Genomic DNA, 22,042 nt, shown 5'->3' with positions numbered 1-22,042 from the left:
GGTATCGAAAACCAATCCCAAAAACTGATGCGTCTCCACCACAGGAAGAGGTTCGCACATCAAGATAAAGCAGTGGCTCAGGGTGAACAGTGCGTCACCGGCAGAAATGCATAAAGCAGGTCTTGGCAGCCGAAAACTGGAAGCCATGCGCTACTGCCCAAGACTGTGCCTTTCGGATAGCGCCCTGCAGCTGCCGTTCAGCAGCTGCAATGCCAGTGGAGCTATAATATTGGCAGAAGTCGTCAGCATACGAGGAAGCTGAGACAGACGTTCCCACCGTCACAGGAAGCCCATTAATTGCAATCAAAAAGAGGCAGACACTTAAGACAGATCCTTGCAGTACCCCATTCTTCTGGACTCGGGAGGAACTAGGGGAGGCCACAACTTGCACACAGAAGGAAAGAAGCGACAGAAAATTTTGTATGAAAATTGGGAGCGTACCCCGAAGACCCCAACCATGAAGCGTAGAGAGGAGGTTATGTCGCCATGTCATATTGTATGCCTTCCGCATGTCAAAAAAAAGGGCGACCAGATGCTGATGGTGGGCAAAGGCTATATGGATGGCAGACTCCAGGCACACCAGATTATCAGCGGCAGAGCGGCCCTTACGAAACCCACCCTGAGACGGAGCCAGAAGGCCCCGAGACTGAAGTAGCCAACTCAACCTCCGGCTCACCATGCGTTCGAGCAACTTGCAAAGAACATTGGTGAGGCTAATGGGGCGGTAGCTGTCCACCTCCAGTGGGTTCTTGCCAGGTTTCAACACGGGGATTACGACGCTTTCCCGCCACTACAACAGAAACTCACCCTCGACCCAGGTACGGTAGAAAAGGTCTAGGAGGCGTCGCTGGAAGTCCATCAAGAGGTGTTTGAGCATCTGACAGTGGATGCGATCTGGCCTGGGAGCCGTATCAGGGCAAACGGTTAGGGCACTTTGGAATTCCCACTCACTGAACGGAGCATTGTATGATTCGGGATGGTGCATGTGAAATGAAAGGCTCCGACGTTCCAACAGCTCCTTCAGGGAGCAGAAGGCCAGTGGGTAATTTGCAGAAGTGGAACTGAGCAAAATGCTCCGCTAAGCGGTTTGCAATTGTGTCGGAGTCAGTACAGACTGCTCCATTCAGTGAAAGCGCAGGTACGTTGATGGGGATCCAATAGCCATAGAGTCGCCTAACCTTGGCCCAAACCTGCAATGGTGAGGTGCGAAGGCCAATGGTGGAGACATACCTTTCCCAGCACTCCTGCTTGCGTTGGCAAATGAAGCAGCGGGCTCGCGCACGGAGCAGTTTAAAGGCGATGAGGTGTTTCAGTGAGTGATGCCACTTATGACGCTGGAGTGCCCGCCTGCGATCTCGGGCGACCACCAAGGCACAGTCCTCCACCGAGGGAACCCAGAAGAGCAGGGAATGGCATATTCTGTGGCAGTGAACCACCGCATCAATGGAGTCATTGGAAAGAGGCTCAATAGTGGCAATGGAGGTGAAGAAGTCCCAGTCAGCCTTATTCATAGCCCATCTGCAGGGGCGCCCAGAAGAGTGACGCTGTGGCAGTGACAGAAAGATCGGAAAGTAGTCACTACCGCACGAGTCGTCATGCACACTCCATTGGACACATGGTAATAAGCTAAGGCTGCAGATCGAAAGGTCGATGGCTGAGTATGTGCTATGTGCCATGCTCCACACTGAAATGTGTGAAGGCACCATTATTTAAAAGAGAAAGGTTGAGCTGTGTCAATACTTGCTCAACGATGCTGCCTTGGCCTGTTGCCACTGATCCACCCCACAGAGGGTCATGCACGTTGAAGTCGCTCAGTAACAGAAAAGATGGCGGCAATTGGGCTATCAGTCCAGCCAGGACATGCTGCGGGACATCACCATCCGGTGGAAGGTAGAGACTGCAGACAGTAAAAGCCTGAGGTGTCCACACCCGAACAGAGACAGCATCTAAAGGTGTTTGTAGAGGAACAGACTTGCTGTAAAGGGAGTGAAGGACGTAGATGCAGACGCCACCAGATACCCTCTCATAAGCTGCCTGATTCTTATAACCCCGATAGCCAAGGAGGGCGGAGGTTCGCATCACCAGAAACCAAGTTTCCTGAAGAGCAATGCAGAGGAAAGGGTGAAGGCTGAGTAGTTGTTGGAGCTCAGCAAGGTGGTGAAAAAAACTGCTGCAGTTCCACTGGAGGATGACACTGTCCATGGCCAAGAAAGGCGTGAAGGGACTGAGGAGGCAGATTACGCTGCTGGGTCACCTGCTGCCATCAATTGAGTACATGTGCAAGTGACATCCATTGTGTCTGAGAGTCCAGCGAGATCTAGGTCCTCAGCAGACGCCAGAATCTCTACCTCGCCCTCAGACGCAGAGCTTGTAGGTTGCAGTGGGGTGGGTGCCACCGCAAGTTCCTTCGTCTTAGAGGTCTTCTTCTTGGACTTTTCTCGCTGCTCCTTGTGTTTCACTGGCTGGGAGGACTTCACTGATTCAGTCTCGAGGACGGAGGAGGATCGTGAAGCCCTATGACCAGCTGCATGTGGGCACTTATGCCACTGCTGGGCGTCATTCTTCTCCACCTGTGGAAGCCTGAGAAAAGAGGGACCCAAGGGACCCCTTGTGAGTAAGAGGGGCTGAAGGAGTTGGACACTTCTCTGGCTTAGAATCCGTGACGGGTTCCCCGAAAGGGGGGGGGGGGGGGTGTTGCTTCCGAGGTAGGTGGTGCAGGAGCAACAGGGTGGGTAGTGTGCCGCATGGGCAAGGGGGCATGTGTAGTTGTACGGCTCGGTGAGCCGACTGGAATTCACTGAACTGACAGGGCTATCACGGTTGTTGTAGCAGTGGCATATGAGGAAGTCATTCACACAGGATGGAGTCGTTCATATTTCCTCTTAGCCTCAGTATAGGTCAGTCGGTCCAGGGTCTTTTATTCCATGATTTTCTGCTCTATCTGTAAGATCCTGCAGTTTGGCAAGCAAGATGAATGATGCTCTCCGCAGTTGACACAGATGGGAGGCGGGGCACATGGTGTATTGGGATGTGATGGGCTCCGGCAATCTCAACATGTGAGGCTGGAAGTACAGCGGGAAGACATATGGCCGAACTTTCAGCACTTAAAGCACCGCATCGGGGGAGGGATATAGGGCTTGACATTACAGCGGTAGACCATCACCTTGACCTTCTCCAGTAATGTACCACCCTTGAAGGCCAAAATGAAGGCACCAGTTGCAATCTCATTATCCTTTGGACCTCAATGAACGCGCCAGACGGAACAGCTTGATGCTCTAAATTGGCGCGCAGCTCATCATCAGACTGCAAAAGAAGGTCCCTATGGAAAATAATACCGTGGACCACATTTAAACTCTTATGGCGTGTGATGGTAACTGAAACATCCTCCAACTTGTCACAAGCAAGTAACCTTCGTGACTGGGCAGAGGATGCTGTTTTTATCAATACTGACCCAGAGCACATTTTGGACAAGCCCTCCACCTCCCCAAACTTGTCCTCTAAATGCTCTACAAAGAATTGAGGCTTTGAGATGAAAGATTCCCCATCAGCTATTGTACAAACTAGGAACCGGGGCGAATAAGTTTCACTGCCATCCTGAGCTTTACGCTCCTCCCACGATGTAGCCAGGGAGGGGAACGATTTGGGATCATATTTCTGAGCATTTTAATTGAGCCCGAGAACACTTAGAGACTGCCGGTGGATGGCCTCCAGCAAGAGATGATGTACCACGCTTCATTGCGGGTCATCCGCCCTGATGCCACCTACTCTGACCAAGGGCCCTCCCCACAGGTGCCACCCAGCCTCAGCAAGGGCCATCTGGCAGGATGGCCATTGCCGGGAGTTCCGATGCCCCAGGGAGATATGCATCTACTCCTTGGCATATGTGGGGAGTTAACGGCGCAGGCATCAGCAGAACGATCCCTGTGTTGGCAGGGGGCTACAACCAACAGGGTACATGGCAGACCCACCACAACGGACTGGCTACCGTGCTGGATATTCAGTGCAAGGAAATCCATGGTCGTCATCTCCGTAAAAAGCAACACTGCACAGTGCATGGTGGAAATCGCACCCATGAATGTATCCTCGCCCAAGAGATGGAGAACGACCAGGACGGCAATGCGATGACAAGAAAGTTGGCTAAAAGTCTCAATGCACGATGGACACAATGCACCACGTAAGGCGCCCTTCCCCAATTGGTTCACTCTTTGGAAGAATTTGGAAATACAGAGGTCAAAGCCGAGAGGGGACCATCACTTATAGGCCGAAACATTTGAGACTCCTTTTAGTCACCTCTTACGACAGGCAGGAATACCGCGGGCCTATTCTAACCCCCGAACCCACAGGGGGTCCTCCCACAATGCATAGGTTATGTCATTGTCAGTATCCTGAAGGTGTAATGCTTCAACAGTCATCACTTCAGCACCAGGACACATTGCACACTCTTGCAACCAACATTTATCTTGTAGCTCTTGACATATACACAAAAGCATCAGGTCCTTCTCTGCGTACTTCTTTCCTGTGACACAACTTACAGCAAAACAGGCACATTTCAAATTATTTCCCACACTCCCTTCACTGGCTGGCATTTTACCCATTTTGGTCATAAGGAGTTGAATTTTGTTAAACCAATTTTTAAATTTGGGTTCTCCTTTTCCATTAGGAGATATGCTTCCCTTACTGATCCTGTCATATATCTTTTTACCATTTTAACTACCATAGATAACATTAGCCTGGTTAGGACTCTGCCTGCTGCAATCTTTGTCATCACTTAAGTAATGTTCCAGAGCAAAAGTAAGCTTATCACCTTGCAATGGATACCCACAGTCAGAATCTGGACATGCCAAAATACCCAAATACCTTTCTCGTTCTTTAAGAGCTTCTGAAATCAAATAATGTGAGGAAGTGGGTATGCATTTCTGTATCTGCTGCTTAGAGTAGCTACCTGATATCAGTGTCAGTAAGTGTACCTTCTCACTACAGGTGGCTGCTGAGATAGCAGCATTTAGGTTTTGAAACCACACATCACTATCTTCAGGTTCTGCACCAAGTGCATCTACAATACAAACTTCACAATGTTTTGAAGATGTTGCTTGTATAAAACTTGTTTCAATTTCTTCCACTGTTCTTTTTACATACTGTTTTCTTCTTGTGCTTCTTAACTTTCCTGGACATTTAAAAGGGTATATAGTAGGGGCTACAACAGAAATGCTAACATTCAATGCATCAACAACTTCACATCCAGGAATATAAACATCTGAACTGTCTTCTTCAGTGTCACATTTGGGTGATGGTGATTGTTTAGGTGGGTTGTCACTAAATTTCTTCTTGTAGTGAGTGTAGCAATTCCTACACAATGCATGTGATGCTAATACCATTACTTGAGGACCAAGATATTTCTGCAATACTTCTGACAGATTTACGATAACTGTTACGTGTTTTTTACTTTTCTTAAACATCATTTTCTTGTACCATTTTTCACAGTCCACTAACCTCACTCTTTCACTACTGTATCTGCTCACTGACAGTGTATCTAACAACAAGTTCAAACCAAAGACAAACCCCAATGCAGCATGGTTTATGTGGAAGTTCCCACTCGTTTGTTATGAACAGAAGAGCGCTGGAAATGCATATTTTAACCAGAAATTCAGCAATGTGAAATATGCAGAATGTTGAAAAATGTTTACACTTTGCAGAGAAAGATATTGCCCACTGTGTTGCGCTTACTACTAACAAATAAACCAAACAATATTTTGTCAAAATAATTGATTTGGATAGAAGGTTGCAACTGGGCAAGATTTCGGAACCAGTGGCTCCTTCTTCAGACAGAAGGATTGAAGGGGAAGGCAGAGGGGCGAAGGAAAATGACTGAAGAGGTCTAGGAAAAGTGTAAGTCTCCTCGACCCACAGTTCTGGGTGACCCCTTTCCCTAGACCTCTCCAGTCCTTTTCCTTCACCCCTCTTCCTTCCACTGCAACCCTTCAGCCTCAAGGAGAAGGCACTGGTTCCAAAACCTTGTCTAATTATAACTTTGTTTTATGGGTGTGTTCTGCTGCCGCTTGGTGAGTAGATTTTTATGTATCCAATAAAATTATTTTGTCAGAAACTGACCGTTTTTGTTGTTATACTAAACAATATTTTGTGCAATTCTCAAAAGTTTTCAGATGGGGGATTTCCGAGTAAATAATTCATAAAAACTCACAAAAATGCAATTTTTTACATATTCAGTAACAAGTACTTACATAATACAGACAGCTGGAGCAGAGAAGATACTGTTTATAATTAAATCAGTAGTATTTGGTAGTATGACAGAGAAAATAGTGTTCCGTGACTTGAAAAAAAAAATTAAGTGGAAAAATCAACTTAAATTTTGTATTTTCATCTTAAATATGTAAGTTAAAGGAAGCCCATAAGTGTGTGGGTGTCAACTAAATTTCAACACACTAAAAGGGAGCTTTAATACATAACATCTGCCCGGTCTCTAGTACTTTTGGTTCATCAGTTACATATTTTTGTTCTCTACTGATTCAAGAGTTATTTGCAAAATACACATTTTTCAAAAGGCTGTACTATTTATTAAAATTAAGATAAAACGAAGATACTTTATTTCTTATAACATGTACTTTTTCCACAGAAATTCATGACTACAAGTTGGAATGGCCTGTACCATTTGAGATGAAATCACTCCTTAGTGAATCTTCCAACAAAACATTTCTTCTGCATTTGTATAATGCTTGTGATTTGGCTTTTTGGAAAATATGAAAAGAACAATTACTGTTTTTTTTTCCAAAAATCTCACAAATGAAGAGTTTTAGACAGTATCATCATTTCATAGAAAGTTAAGACAACTGTAAGAAAATAATCAAGTTAAAAGTTAGCACAAAGAGTATCAGGATGACAGATTGTTCATGAAGTGTTTACTCAGTGACAACCCATAATTCCATCTACGGCCACTTCAATGTTTACTGAGAAGATAAACCAACAAGTTGAAGTAACAGTCTAGTTAGCTTTATTTTAGACATTTTCTCAATGACTTCAAAAATAACTTATGCCTTAATTAAAAATCAAGTGCTTAAGTATAACAGGTATGGACATTATAACCTCATTTCACAGGAATGAATAAGACATCAGGCAGACTGCTGCAGAAATGTTTACCATACATACCAGACATTTGTAAAGGCTCAAATGTCTGCTTGTGTCTGTGTATGTGCGGATGGATATGTGTGTGCGTGCGAGTGTATACCTGTCCTTTTTTCCCTCTAAGGTAAGTTTTTCCGCTCCCAGGATTGGAATGACTCCTTACCCTCTCCCTTAAAACCCACATCCTATCGTCTTTCCCTCTCCTTCCCTCTTTCCTGATGAAGCAACCGTTTGTTGTGAAAGCTTGACTTTTGTGTGTATGTTTGTGTTTGTTTGTGTGTCTATCGACCTGCCAGCGCTTTTGTTTGGTAAGTCTCATCATCTTTGTTTTTAGATATATTTTTCCCACGTGGAATGTTTCCCTCTATTATATTCATATTACGTCATCAGTTATTTTGCTCCCAAATAGCAAAACTCATCTACTACTGTTGTTGTTGTTGTTGTTGTTGTTGTTGTGGTCTTCAGTCCTGAGACTGGTTTGATGCAGCTCTCCATGCTACTCTATCCTGTGCAAGCTTTTTCATCTCCCAGCTATCTACTACTGTAAGTGTCTCATATCCTAATCTAATTCCCTCAGCATCGCCCGATTTAATTCAACTACATTCCACTATCCTCGTTTTGCTTTTGTTGATTTTCATCTTATATTCTCCTTTCAAGACACTGTCCATTCCATTCAACTGCTCTTCCAGGTCCTTTGCTGCCTCTGACAGAATTACATTGTCATCAGCAAACCTCAAAGTTCTTATTTCTTCTCCATGGATTTTAATAACTGCTCTGAATTTTTCTTTTGTTTCATTTACTGCTTACTCGATATACAGATTGAATAACATTGGGGATCGGCTACAGCCCTGTCTCGCTCTCTTCCCAGCCACTGCTTCCCTTTCATGCCCCTTGACTCTTATAACTGCCATCTGGTATCGGTACAAATTGTAAATAGCCTTTCGCTCCCTGTAATTGACCCTTGCCACCTTCAGAATTTGGAAGAGAGAATTCCAGTCAACATTGTCAGAAGCTTTCTCAAGTCTACAAAAGCTAGAAACCCAGGTTTGCCTTTCCTTAATCTATCTTCTAAGATAAGTCGTAGGGTCAGTATTGCCTCATGTGTTCCAACATTTCTACGGAATCCAAACTGATCTTCCCCGAGGTCGGCTTCTACCAGTTTTTCCATTCATCTGTAAAGAATTCATGTTAGTACAGGGCATTTATAAATGAATATCAGGGTTTTAAAGCTTTATAATATTTATTACATTAAACTAATTCATAAATGATATGTCAAATGAAAGAGCAACTCAAACAGTTGTGTTTGGCACCAGTGCACATGCGCAACACGCAATGTTTCCGCCGCAATCTGCTAGACAGTGGTAGTACCGAATGTGGCAACTACTGTTTTGTGTTTTGCAGTTGTCAAAGACCGAATCTGTAGTTACTGTGCAACGTGCGCTCCGGCTGAAGTTTGGTTGTGATCCTCCAAGTGATGATAACATTTGTAGATGGTATCATCAATTTGAAGATACCGGCTGCATTTGTAAAGGGAAGAGCACAAGATGACCAAGAGTTAATGAAGAGACTGTTGAGCGAGTGAGAGAGTCGTTCACTCGTAGCCCAAAGAAATCAGTCCAGAAGGCTAGACGTGAATTACAAGTTCCCATGTGGTCTGTTTGGAAAGTTTTAAGAAAACGCGAAAAACTACGTCCTTACCGTTTACAGTTATTACAGGCTCTAAAGCCGGTAGACCATGGCTTATGTGCCAACTTTGCAAACGAAATGTTGATTCATGACGATGAAGATTTTCTGGGTCATGTTGTCTTCAGTGATGAATCGAGCTTTCACCTTAGTGAACATGCTAACACTCACAATGTGCGCATCTGGTGGTCAGAAAATCCTCACGAGGCGGTACAAATGCAACAAGATTCCCCTAAAGTGACTGTTTCTTGTGCCGTATCCCGGCGGAAAGTTTATGGGCTTTCCTTTTTTGGTAAACCTACGGTAACTGGCACTTTTTACCTTAATACACTACTGTTGTGACTCGCCGATCATTCAAAGTGCCGCTGCGCAATTACGCACGTCCTCTACGTGCGGCGCTGTCTGCCAGCCATGCAGCGGCCGCTAGACTGAGACTCATTGCTTATTCGAACGCTAACGTGTACACATGTCAACTTACTCTGTGACTTATATGTGTTGCTGTGTCGTTCCTAAATATATGTGTTAAACTTGAAGTTCTAACAATTGGCGACGAGGTAGTGGATTTTTCCTTTTCACCGTTGACTCACAGGGTTCCATGGCTACTGTCGAGCAACTCTTGCAAAATCTCCTTGAACAGCAAACGCTTCTAACAGCGGCGATTCGCGATTTCGTCGTGGCGTCAAATGCGGGGCGTTTCTCGTCGTTGGCTGTACCTCCTTTTCCTCCTTATGACGAGACGGCGGAAGACTGGTCTGATTATGAAAAACGTCTTCGACAGCACTTCTTGGCATTTCATGTCACGGACGAACAACCATGTAAGTCTCTGTTCCTTTCCTGGATTTCACCTCAAATGTATCGGTTGTTGTCGCAATTGGCTCCTTTGAAGGATCCTGTGTCTTTGTCCTTTGCTGAAATGTGCTCACTTCTGTCTGTCTATTTTCAAAAGCAAACACATATGGTAGCCTCTCGTGTTGCCTTTTATCGTTGTCAAAAACAACCAAATCAATCCTATCGCGCATGGGCTGCTGAACTTCACGGTCTCAGTCGAAAGTGTCAATTTGTTACTGACGTTCACAAAGAATCCTATGCCGATTCCATGGTACGGGATGCTATTATCCGGTCGGCGCCCGACAAAGAAGTTCGGCAACGTGCCCTTCAGTTGGCGAATCCGACTCTAGATGAAGTTCTCTCCATTGCGCAGTCTTTTGAAATAACTCGCGCCGCTGGGGCGCAAATAGAAGTGTGGGGTGATGTCGGTGAAATACAACCTCTGTGCGCTGTTGACGACGCGTGCGGCGCGTCCCCGCCGGCCGACTTGGCCGCAGTGTGCTCCCACGCACAGCCTCGGCCTAGCCGTAAACAACCCACTAAGAAACTGCAGGAAAATCCCCGGCAACTTCCTTCATGTCCGCGGTATTTTACAAAACATTCACGCGAGGATTGTCCCCCACGTTGGGCTGTGAGTCACAATTGCAAAAAGAAAGGTCATGTGTCTTCCGTTTGTAAATCCGACCGCATACATGATGTTCATGAACATGACGCTGATTCTGATTCTGTGTTGTCTGTCAATTGCTCTTCTTCCCTTTCAGGGAAATTATTCCTCACTGTCCAAATCCTTGGTCGAGATGTTCGCATGCAAGTGGATACCGGTTCTGCTGCCACTATAATTAATTCTCAGACGTATCTTCAGCTGGGTTCTCCACTCCTGTCCCCTGTCACTCGGCAATTACGGACGTACAATAAACAGAAGATATCTCTCTTGGGACAGTTTAATGCTGAGGTATCTTACAAATCCGTCGTTCGCACTGTTCCCATATTTGTGGTCGACCAGAGCAATGCAGAAAATCTTTTTGGTTTCGATGCCTTTCGCGTTTTTGGGTTCTCCATAGATGACTCTGTCAATAATGTCTCTGACGCTATTCCTTATGCTCAATTGGATTCCTTGTCGACGACATTTTAGTCCCTTTTTTCTCCTGGGTTAGGCCGTGCAAACGACTTTGAAGCTCATATCACACTCAAACCCACTGCTCGGCCTAAGTTATTTCAGGCTCGGCCCATTTCTGTGGCCCTTCGTGATCGGGTAAAACAGGAGTTGGATCGTCTCACTACTTCAGGGGTCTTGCTTCCTGTCACTTCCAGTGAGTGGTCCTCTCCTGTCGTTGTTGTTGCTAAGCCCAATGGTGATATTCGTCTCTGTGGCGATTTCAAAGCCACTGTAAATGCTCAATGCCTCATCGACACTTACCCAATGCCCCGTCCTGAAGAACTGTTCACTAAACTCGCTGGAGGACAGTATTTTTCTAAAATTGACCTGTCAGAAGCTTATCATCAACTTCCTCTCGACGCTGCTTCCCAGCTGTTTCTGGTCCTTAACACGCCTTTCGGCCTCTATCAATACCAACGCTTGCCATTTGGGGTTGCTAGCGCCCCTGCTCTCTTTCAGCGATTCTTGGAACAATTATTGCTCCCTGTCCCCGGGTGTATCAATTACATGGACGACATTGTTGTCACTGGCTCCACCACTGAAGAACATCTTCAAAATCTCCGCACACTTTTTAATGTCTTACAGACTGCCGGTCTTAAGTGTAATCTTCAGAAATCACAATTTTTTCAGGCCTCTATCGCGTACTTGGGGTTTCAACTCTCTCGGGATGGTATTCGTCCGCTTCAACAAACTGTCGCTGCGATTGATGCCCTTCCTCGCCCTACATCTGTTACGGAACTGCAAGCCTTCTTGGGGAAAATAGCATACTATCACAAGTTTTTACCGTCTGCGGCGTCGGTGGCTCAGCCGTTGCATCGCCCGTTGCATAAAAACATGCCTTTTCACTGGTCCGCGTCATGTGACGCGGCTTTCCAGAAATTGAAGACTATGCTGAAACAGGCCCCGTGCCTGGCTACTTATCGACCTGGCCAACATCTTGTTCTTGCCACGGACGCCTCTCAATACGGGGTTGGGGCAGTCCTTGCGCACCGTTTTTCTGACGGTTCGGAACAACCCATTGCTTATGCCTCCAAAACGCTCACGGATGCCCAACAAAAGTATTCTCAAATTGAGAAAGAAGCTTTGGCCATCATTTATGCTCTTCATAAGTTTGGTGTTTTTCTCTATGGATCAAAATTTCATCTTGTTACGGATCACAAACCACTTGTTTCCTTGTTTCATCCATCAAAGTCACTTCCCGACAAGGCTGCACACCGCTTCCAGCGTTGGGCTCTTTACTTGTCCTGTTTCAATTATGAGATTCATTTCCGGCCAACGGCTCAACTTGCAAATGCTGATGCTTTGTCTCGCCTTCCCATGGGTCCTGATCAGGCATTCGATAGGGACGAACTTTTGTGTTTCCACCTGGATGTTGCCGAGCAGCGGTTGTGGACGGGTTCCCCATCACTGGGGACAGGCTGGCGTCTGCTATGGGTTCTGACCCTACCCTCTCCCGGGTTTTACGCTGTATTCAGAAGGGTTGGCCAGATCGCCCGTCCGCTAAGACTTCTGATCCGTTGCAGAACTACTACACTTTGCGCTACCGCCTCACGGCTAGGGATGGTGTTATCTCCTCTCCACTGACAATGCTTCGCCGCGTGTTGTGGTCCCTGCGTCTTTGCGTGCTTCGGTCTTGCGCCTCCTTCACCAGGGGCACTGGGGTGTGTCTCGCACAAAATCTCTGGCGCGCCGTCATATGTACTGGCCTGGCATCGACTCTGAAATATCACACACGGTCGCTGCCTGCGGCCCTTGTGCATCACAGGCCGCTGCCCCGAAGTCATCTTTGTCACCGTGGCCTTCGCCTGAGAAGCCCTGGGAGCGCATTCATGCTGATTTTGCGGGACCCTTTTTAGGTACTTATTGGCTCCTCGCAATTGACGCCTACTCTAACTTTCCTTTCATTGTCCGTTGCATGTCACCTACCACAGCGGCAACCATCAGTGCTCTCGCCCGCATTTTTTCTTTGGAAGGCCTCCCCTCTACTCTTGTTACTGATAATGGTCCGCAATTTGCCTCTTCTGACTTTGTGGATTTTTGTGCTCGTCACGGCGTTACGCATGTCACGACCCCGCTGTTCCATCCACAATCCAACGGTGAGGCTGAACGACTGGTCCGCACATTTAAGGCTCAGATGCGGAAACTTCTGACTTCTTCTGCTGCTGATGATGCGCTTCTCCAGTTCCTGGTGTCTTACCGTTTCACCCCCATGGGCGACCACAGCCCGGCTGAGCTCTTACATGGCCGACAGCCCCGCACGCTACTTCATCTTCTGCGGCCTCCCACCTCACGGCCGGGGGTGCCTTCACTTGGCCGGTTCACCACCGACGACCTCGTCTGGGTACGGGGATATGGCAGGTGGCCAAAATGGAGCCCGGGCCGCATCTTAAGACACCGTGGCAGACGCCTGTATGAAATCCAGATGGACACGGGTGTTGCAGTGCGTCATTCGGACCAGCTTCGGCCTCCGGTGCCAGCAACGCCTGTTCCGAATGCCGCCACACCACCTTTGGCTCTACCTGATGCTCGGGATCTTGGCATCTCTCAATACTCACAACGCAGCCCTCTCACCGTCATCGCGATGCCAGCACCAGAACGGACGCCACCAGGAGACGTGCCCATGCAGGAACCGGAGGACCATCCTCTGTCAGAGTACATCTACTCGCCTCCTCCTCCAAAGGACGCTGACACATCGCCCATGTCTCCTGTCATATCAAGTGGACTTGCTGCAACGGACAGATTGGTGCATGGGGCCCCAGCAGATTCGACCCCTACGTCTCCTGTCATCTCGACCCGTTATCATCGGGGACACTTCCGTCCATACGGGAAGCCTCCTCCTCGAGACTTTACGGCGAGTCAAACAACGCCTATGGATGTTAGCCATCTCCAGGACACCTCCATCAAGACCAGTGCAACAATTTCAAACGGGGGAAAAGTGTTGTGACTCGCCAATCATTCAAAGTGCCGCCGCGCAATTACACATGTCCTCTACGTGCGGCGCTGTCTGCCAGCCATGCAGCAGCTGCGCCACCTAAGCGGCCAGCCGAGCAGCGGCCGCTAGACTGAGACTCAGTGCTTATTCGAACGCTAACGTGTACACATGTCAACTTACTCTGTGACTTATATGTGTTGTTGTGTCGTTCCTAAATATATGTGTTAAACTTGAAGTTCTAACAACCACAGCAATGGCTCTTTCCTCAGTTGGAAGAACATGAGCCGGAGAACCTCATTTTCCAGCAAGATGGTGTGCCACCTCACTGGCATAGCGAAGTACGCGACTGATTGAACTTCACTGTACCCAAGCGCTGGATAGGCCTCAAGGGGCCCCATGATAGGGCTTGCTTTGTATGGCCTCTACATTCACCCAACCTAACGCCATGCGATTTTTTCCTTTGAGTCTTCATCAAGGATAATGTGTACTTGACTCTGCTACCAGTAGACGTCACTGAATTAAGAAACCAGATTGAAGCAGCTGGTGCTACAATCACTGAAGACACACTTATCAAAGTTCAGGAAGAATTCGGCTCTAGACTTGATGTGTTCCATATGACAAATGGTGCTCACATTGAACATTTGTAAGGTTCTTGGTAAAACTGTTTGAGTTGCTCTTTCATTTGACATATCATTTATAACTGTAAGTTTAATATAATAAATATTATAAAGCATTAAAACCCCAATATTCATTTATAAACACCCTGTATTTTGCAGCCATGATTTATGAAACTGATAGTTCATTAATTTTCACATCTGTCAACACCTGCTTTCTTTGGGATTGGAATTATTATATTCTTCTTGAAGTCTTAGGGTATTTCGCCTGTCTCATACATCTTGCTCACCAGGTGGTAGAGTTTTGTCAGGGCTGGCTCTCCCAAGGCTATCAGTAGATCTAATGGAATGTTGTCTCCCCCCAGGTCCTTGTTTTGACTTAGGTCTTCCAGTGCTCTGTCAAACTCTTCATGCAGTATCATATCTCCCATTTCATCTTCATCTACGTCCTCTTCCATTTTCATAACACTGACCTCAAGTACATCGCCCTTGTATAGACCCTCTATATACTCCTTCCACCTTTCTGCTTTCCGTTCTTTGCTTAGAACTGGGTTTCCATCTGATCTCTTGATATTCACGCAAGTGGTTCTCTTTTCTCCAAAGGTATCTTTAATTTTCCTGAAGGCAGTATCTATATTACCCCTACTGATATGTGCCTCTACATCCTTACATTTGTCCTCTAGCCATCCCTGCTTAGCCATTTTGCACTTCCTGTCAATCTCATTTTTGAGACATTTGTATTCCTTTTTGCCTGTTTCATTTACTGCACTTTTATATTTTCTCCTTTCATCAATTAAATTCAATATTTCTTCTGTTACCCAAGGATTTCTACTAGCCCTCATCTTTTTACCTACACGATCCTCTGCTGCCTTCACTATTTCATCCCTCAAAGCTATGCATTCTTCGTCTACTGTATTTCCTTCCCCCATTCTCGTCAGTCGTTCCCTAATGGGCTCCCTAAAACTCTCTACAACCTCTGGTTGTTTCAGTTTATCCAGGCCCCATCTCCTTAAATTCACACCGTTTTGCAGTTTCTTCAGTTTTAATCTACAGTTCAAAACCAATAGATTGGGGTCAGAGACCACATCTGCCCCTGGAAATGTCTTACAATTTAAAACCTGGTTCCTAAATCTCTGTCTTACCTTTATATAATCTATCTGAAACCTTCCAGTGTCTCCAGGCCTCTTCCATGTATACAACCTTCTTTCATGATTCTTGAACCAAGTGTTATTTATGATTAAGTTATGCTCTGTGCAAAATTCTACCAGGCGGCTTCCTCTGTCATTCCTTACCCCCATTCCATATTCACCTACTACTTTTCCTCCTATCGAATTCCAGTCACTCATGACTATTAAATTTTCGTCTCTCTTCACTATCTGAATAATTTCTTTTATCTCATCATACATTTCATCAATCTCTTCATCATCTGCAGAGCTTGTTGGCATATAAACCTGTACTACTGTGGTGGGCGTGGGCTTCATGTCTATCTTTGCTACAATAACGTGTTCACTATGCCCTTTGTAGTAGCTTACCCATGCTCCAACTGTTTTATTCATTATTAAACCTACTCCTGCATTACCCCTATTTGAGTCTGTATTTACAACCTTGTAGTCACCTAACCAGAAGTCTTGTTCCTCCTCCCACTGAACTTCACTAATTCCCACTATATCTAGCTTTAACCTACCGATTTCCCTTTTTAAATTTTCTAACCTGCTTGCCCAATTAAGGGGTCTGACATTCCATACTCCAACTCGTAGAACGCCAGTTTTATTTCTCCTGATAAGGACATCCTCCTGAGTAGTCCCCGCCTGGAGATCTGAATGGGGGACTATTTTACTTCTGGAATATTTTACCCAAGAGGACGCTATCATCATTTAACCATACAATAAAGCTGCATGCCCTCGGGAAAAATTACAGCTGTAGTTTCCCCTTGCTTTCAGCCGTTTGCAGTACCAGCACAGCAAGGCTGTTTTGGTTAATGTTACAAGGCCAGATCAGTCAATCATACAGACTGTTGCCCCTCCAACTCCTGAAAAGGCTGCTGCCCCTTTCAGGAACCACACATTTGCGTGGCCCTCTCAACAGATACCCCTCCATTGTGGTTGCACCTGCGGTACGGTTATTTGTATCGCTGAGGCACGCAAGCCTCCCCACCAACGGTAAGGTCCGTGATTCATGAGGGAGGTAAAATGAATATATATACATAAAAGTGTTTAATGATTGATTTGTTTGGTGAATATCTATCTTGATGAAGGTCACCTTCACACGTGTTAAATTTTCGATTAACTTAAGGTGTTATTCGTAAACACAGCTTTTACATTAAAAATAAATGTATAATTCATTCCAATCATTAAACATTATTACATACCTTGTTTACTGAAATAACTAGTTCCTTTGTCAACACATGTGTTGTAGGGTCCTTTTTCTTTCTCTGTTTGGCAGCTGTGCTCATTGAATCTTTATAGATCAGTAAACTGAAGACATCTATCTGCAAGAGTTGGTATCTTCATCTCTTAAGTTCTGAAATAACATAAATAACAATTAACTAGCAAATGGAGAAAAACAAAGTCTTAATCACATGTGTGGGCAACAGTTCCACATTACATAAGGATTACATGACAGTGTCTACATGTCTTGAGGAAAAGAGGTGTACTGCAGTTTACCAACCTTATTTTTCTAACTGATTAAGCAGTATAAATGTTTTATGAAAGTTATTGTTGAATGTAAAGTTTTTTGGATTAAAGGAGACCACTCACCAAAAAGCAGAAGCATTTAGTTGTCGACAGGTACACACAAAAGAAAGAAAACCTGCTAGCTTTTGGAGTTATCCTTTGATGAGCTAGAGGAAAACACACACTGCATGCACACGAACGCTCATGCGCGGGCACATACACGCGCACGCACGCACACACACACACACACATCTATGTCTTTACATGGTGCCAGCTAGAGTAACAGTGCCAATGCTACTTTTTGGTAGGTGGACTGCCTGTGGTTAGGGTAGTGTTGGGTGGGTGGGGGGGGGGGGGGGGGGGGGGGGCAGAGATAGAGAAAGAGATCTAGAGGTAGAGGGAGGAGGCAGAGAGAGGGGGTGGAAATGGGTGGCTAGCAGCTTGGAGGGAAGCGACCAGTTTGCTGGCTAGGAATGCAGGAGGGAGGGGTGGCAGGTATATGGGCTGGTATGATAGTGTGGTCATTGGGAAGCACCAAAAGCTGAAGGTGATTTGTAGAGGTGAATTAGGAGGGGTGACAGGAAAGAGGAAGGGGAAACTGCTGGCTAGATGGTGCGGGGACAGTAGGTTTCCTGAGACTGAGGCCATGACGATTATGGAAGCGGAGGGTGTTTGTAAGAACAACACCCATGTGCATAGTTCAGAGAAGCTGGAGGTGGAGCGAATGATACAGATGGCTCAGGTTTGAAGTAGAGAATATTGTACTCAGCTGCATGTTATGATATGGGTGGTCAACTTTGTTTCTAACATGTTTGGTGATGGCTATTTATCCTGTGGGACAGCAGATTGGTAGTCATACCAACGTAAAACAATGTGCACCATCTGCAGTAGAGTTGGTATATGACATGGCTGCTTTCACAGGTGGTCAGGACTCTGATGTGGTAGGATAAGCCTGTGACAGGACTGGTGTATGGCGGGTAAATTGGGCAGGTCTTGTGAACCCTGTGGCAAGGGGTTGGGAATGAGAGTGGCACAGGGATGGAATAGAATGTTGTGTAGGTTGAGTGGCTGACCAAGCATAACTTTAGGAGGAGTGTGAAGGATCTTGGGTAGGATAACCGTCATACCATCGGCCACAATTAAATGTGTGGGGGCACTGGTATTCAAGAGACAAAGAGCGAACTCTGCAAGCAAACTTTCATCAGACCTACTGTCCGCCCCGGTAGCTGAGTGGTCAGCGTGACAGACTGTCAATCCTAAGGGCCCGGGTTCGATTCCCGGCTGGGTCGGAGATTTTCTCCACTCAGGGACTGGGTGTTGTGTTTTCCTAATCATCATCATTTCATCCCCATCGACATGCAGGTCGCCAAAGTGGCGTCAAATCGAAAGACCTGCACCAGGCGAATGGTCTACCTGACAGGAGGCCCTAGCCACATGACATTTCCATTTTTATCAGACCTACTATGAGCAATGGCTATAATTCCACCCCATAAAGGCTCCTGTGCATTGATGTAACCAGTGCAAACAATGTAGTTAAGGATGACCTCACACGATCAGCCACAGCCTACAAAGTCATATTGAGCTGCACGTGTTTGCTGTAGACAGAGTCCAGATCGTGCATGCAAACTCCATCAGACATTGTCGCAGTAAGCTCAATTCTTAAAAGAGACCTGACAGCAGCAGAGGGTAGGCATTTGCAATGATGGTAACCAAGTTTTCTGGAGGACAATGCAGAAAGCATGACAAATGCAGATAGTGGGAAAAAAACCACACCAGTTCCAATAGAGGATCATGGTATTGGTATCCTGTGGGGGCTTGAAGGGATCAAGGAGGCAGGTCATGCCTCAGGGTCACCTGTTGTCAGTGATTGTGAGGATACAGCACCATCACACATTGGTTCTGAAGCAGGTCGTGTGGAGATCCTGGTGCCATAGGGGCTACCAGAAACTCCGCCTCAGTCACAGAGTTGGAATGTGTGGGAACCAGTGGTGTGGGGACCACTAGAATCTCCTATCTTGGAGGTCGAGCACAGAGGCATGAAGGGCGAGGGTACCGCTAGAGTGGATGATGTCATTGTAGCTATAGCAAACATCGTCATATGTACAGCATGCAAACAATCATATTTCTTCTTGGTCTCCTTATACGTGAGTCAGCAAAGGTTCCTGTATTTTTCTAATTTTCTTTTCTCTTTGGAAGATGATGCAGTCTGGTGAATATGGGGAATGGTGATCCCCACAGCTGACACAAAGAAGTTCAAAGAGTGCTCAAGAGCAAGTGATGTCTACAACCTCTACAGACGGGGCTGGCAGTACAATGCAATGACGTGTGCCTGAATCTCATGTATTTGAAGTACCACATAGGAGGGGAAACATACAGTTTCACATCACATTGATGCACAATTAACTTGACCTTTTCAGACAGTAAGCTGCCTTCTACAGCCAAGATGAAGTCCTCAGTATCAGCCCTAGTGTCCTTTGGTCCCCACTGGACACAAAAAACAAAATGCACACCCTGTCACCCCATATCAACACATAATTCGTCATCAGTCTGTAAAAGGAGGTTGCGGTGGAAGATGATATCCTGTACCAAATTAAGACTGTTATGGATATAATGGTTACAACAATGCCACACATCTTGTCACAGGCGAGCAGCACACATGACTGAGCAGGGGATGAACCATTTTTCAGTTCTGAAATAACTGCTACTTTCCCAAACCAATCCTTTAGGTGCTGGTGGCCATAATGGAATCCCCATCACTTGCCGAGAAAATTATGTGTTGTGATGAATATTTCTCCACTTGTCTCTTAGCCCTGAGTTCCACACACGGTGTAGCCAAATAGAGGCAGTACATCTGGCCAGTTGTTTGTTATTAGACAAATAATGGAGAAATATTATGAATAAGACATAGATCTCCACTTCTTGTTTGCTGATTTTGAACAAGTTTTTGATAGTGTTAAGAGGCCACCACTGCATAATGTACAAAAAGAATTGGGCATCTGTAACAAGCTAGGGAGTTAACAATGAAGGACACAAAGGCAAAAGTAAAAGCAAACAAGAAAATGACCAAGAGCTTTAACTTAAGAGATGAAGTGAAACAGGGTGATGGTCTCTCTGCATCCTGTTCAACTTAACCCTACACAGTCTGATATTAAATAAATGTAAGAAATAATGGAAGCAGAAGGAGCAAAAATTGAACTTGCAGTAAACAAAAATGCAACCAATACATGGTAACATCCAATTCTAAGGCAAGAACAGCACGAGACCTCAAGGCCTATAATAAATGTTTTAAAGCTGTCAACTGCTTCCATTATTTAGGTGTTTTCTTAACCAGATACAATAATATGAGACACTGTATTGGAGAAAGGATACACACAGGAAAAACAGTCTATTATGCAAACTTACAGGTATTCAAGAAGTCTCTAATTACGCAATCAATCAAGTTAAGAGTATACTATCCCTTTGTGCAGCCAGTTGTTACCTATGGGTCAGAAATGTAGATGACAACAAAAGCAGATATGAACAACCTAAGGGTTTTTGAATAGAAAATCCAGCAAAAAATGTATGGGTCTTTGAGAGAAGCAGAGGGTTTTTGAATAAGGTACAGCCATGAAATACAACAGCTTTGTTATATCTCAAAGAATACACTTGTTAGGACACACTGAGAGTATGAAAGATAACAGGATGTCCAAAGAAATAATGAGACAGATTGTATTACACCAGAAGGAAGGGCCAGCAGCTAGATGGCTGGATAATGTGTTGGCTGACCATACTGAGATGGAGCGTCGAGGATGGAAGAGAAAAGCAGAGATGAGAGGCGAATGGAGGAAGATTGGTGAGGTGGTCAAGACCTATCAAGTGCTGAAGTGTCAAAGAAGAAGAAGAAGAAGACGAAGAAGAAGAAGAAGAAGAAGAAGAAGAAGGAAAACTGAGGGTCTTGGGTTTTGGATTTGTGTGTGGGATTTTTGTATTGTTGGCTTTGTTTGAGCTATGTAGGTTAAGTTAAATTTGCAAAACCATTTTTTTAAAACTTATGTTCAGGCTTTAAGCATCAATGGCCTCATTTGGGCTGTACAGATCAACTGAAATTTGCAATACTGCATTTTGGATTTTCATGTGTTGGCTTTCGGATATACACATATCTAAATGGAACCCATTATCGTTTGAATTATAAATTATAATTCAAATGTAATGTACGATTCCTGATGGGAATACCACAAGTAGAAAATTTTTTGTGTTTGATTTTGTGGATCACATTTGTTTTTGAATGGTGATGTTTTTCATGCTGCATATTTAGCTTGCCCTACCTTGAACCCCCCCTAATTGTCACAGTTGTTCTTTTACATTAATTTCATTTTATTAGTGGAGGGAGATATACTTGTGTCACTTTTATTTTTGTTCACACGCATATGCAGTGATGTTATAGTCACCATATAATATATTCTGGATGTAAAGGTGTCTGTCATCTTAATGACATCATAGGTCAAACCAGGCAGGTGGAATCGAATAATTCTTTAATGCAAATTGCAATGAAATAAAATTTATTTCAGTATGTTCCCATTGAAATACCATCACGAAATTTGGCATACACATCAACAAACAGTGTACGAGTTACATACGAGAAAAGTTTCAATTATGAAATTTTAAGAGTTTAAAAAAGTTTGGTATGGTAAAACTTAGCATTTTAATGAATATGTTCAACTAATATATAGTTTAATGCTCATATGAAACTGAATAAAATTGTTTAAATTTCAGGTTCTCTTGATCAAATGGTTTTTTCTACATCATTAATTATGCTTTCAAAATGTGACCATAATAGTACTTGACATACCAAATAAAAAGACAGCAAATTGCAAAATTCAAAATCACCAAAGTTCAAACTTATTTTTTTATTGGTTGATTTCACATGGAATGATCTTAGCAACATCTGCACATTGCCTTAAATCTTGCTAAGGGTCTCCTCCTCCACCTCCTTCTACTTCTGGTACCAAGTCAAACTTGTTGCTAACTGGAATTTCAAATA

At 44.9% G+C, this 22,042-nt stretch overlaps 1 protein-coding gene across 3 annotated transcripts in view; it reads right to left on the bottom strand.

Annotated features, from left to right (window-relative positions):
- Window positions 1-22,042, bottom strand: part of LOC124794860 — a 251,714-nt gene that overhangs the window by 227,675 nt on the left and 1,997 nt on the right. For 2 of the 3 annotated variants that reach the window (XM_047258530.1, XM_047258532.1), the window contains exon 2: window positions 16,719-16,870. In XM_047258530.1, the coding sequence (XP_047114486.1) occupies window positions 16,719-16,802 (84 nt within the window). In that variant the 5' untranslated portion in view covers window positions 16,803-16,870. Of the gene's footprint in view, window positions 1-16,718; window positions 16,871-22,042 lie in introns of those variants that run through there. The other variant, XM_047258531.1, reaches the window with a different exon arrangement.

This window comes from Schistocerca piceifrons, chromosome 4, assembly GCF_021461385.2.
Source record: "Schistocerca piceifrons isolate TAMUIC-IGC-003096 chromosome 4, iqSchPice1.1, whole genome shotgun sequence".
NCBI lineage: Eukaryota > Metazoa > Arthropoda > Insecta > Orthoptera > Acrididae > Schistocerca > Schistocerca piceifrons.
This window is presented reverse-complemented; position numbering and strand designations above follow the sequence as displayed.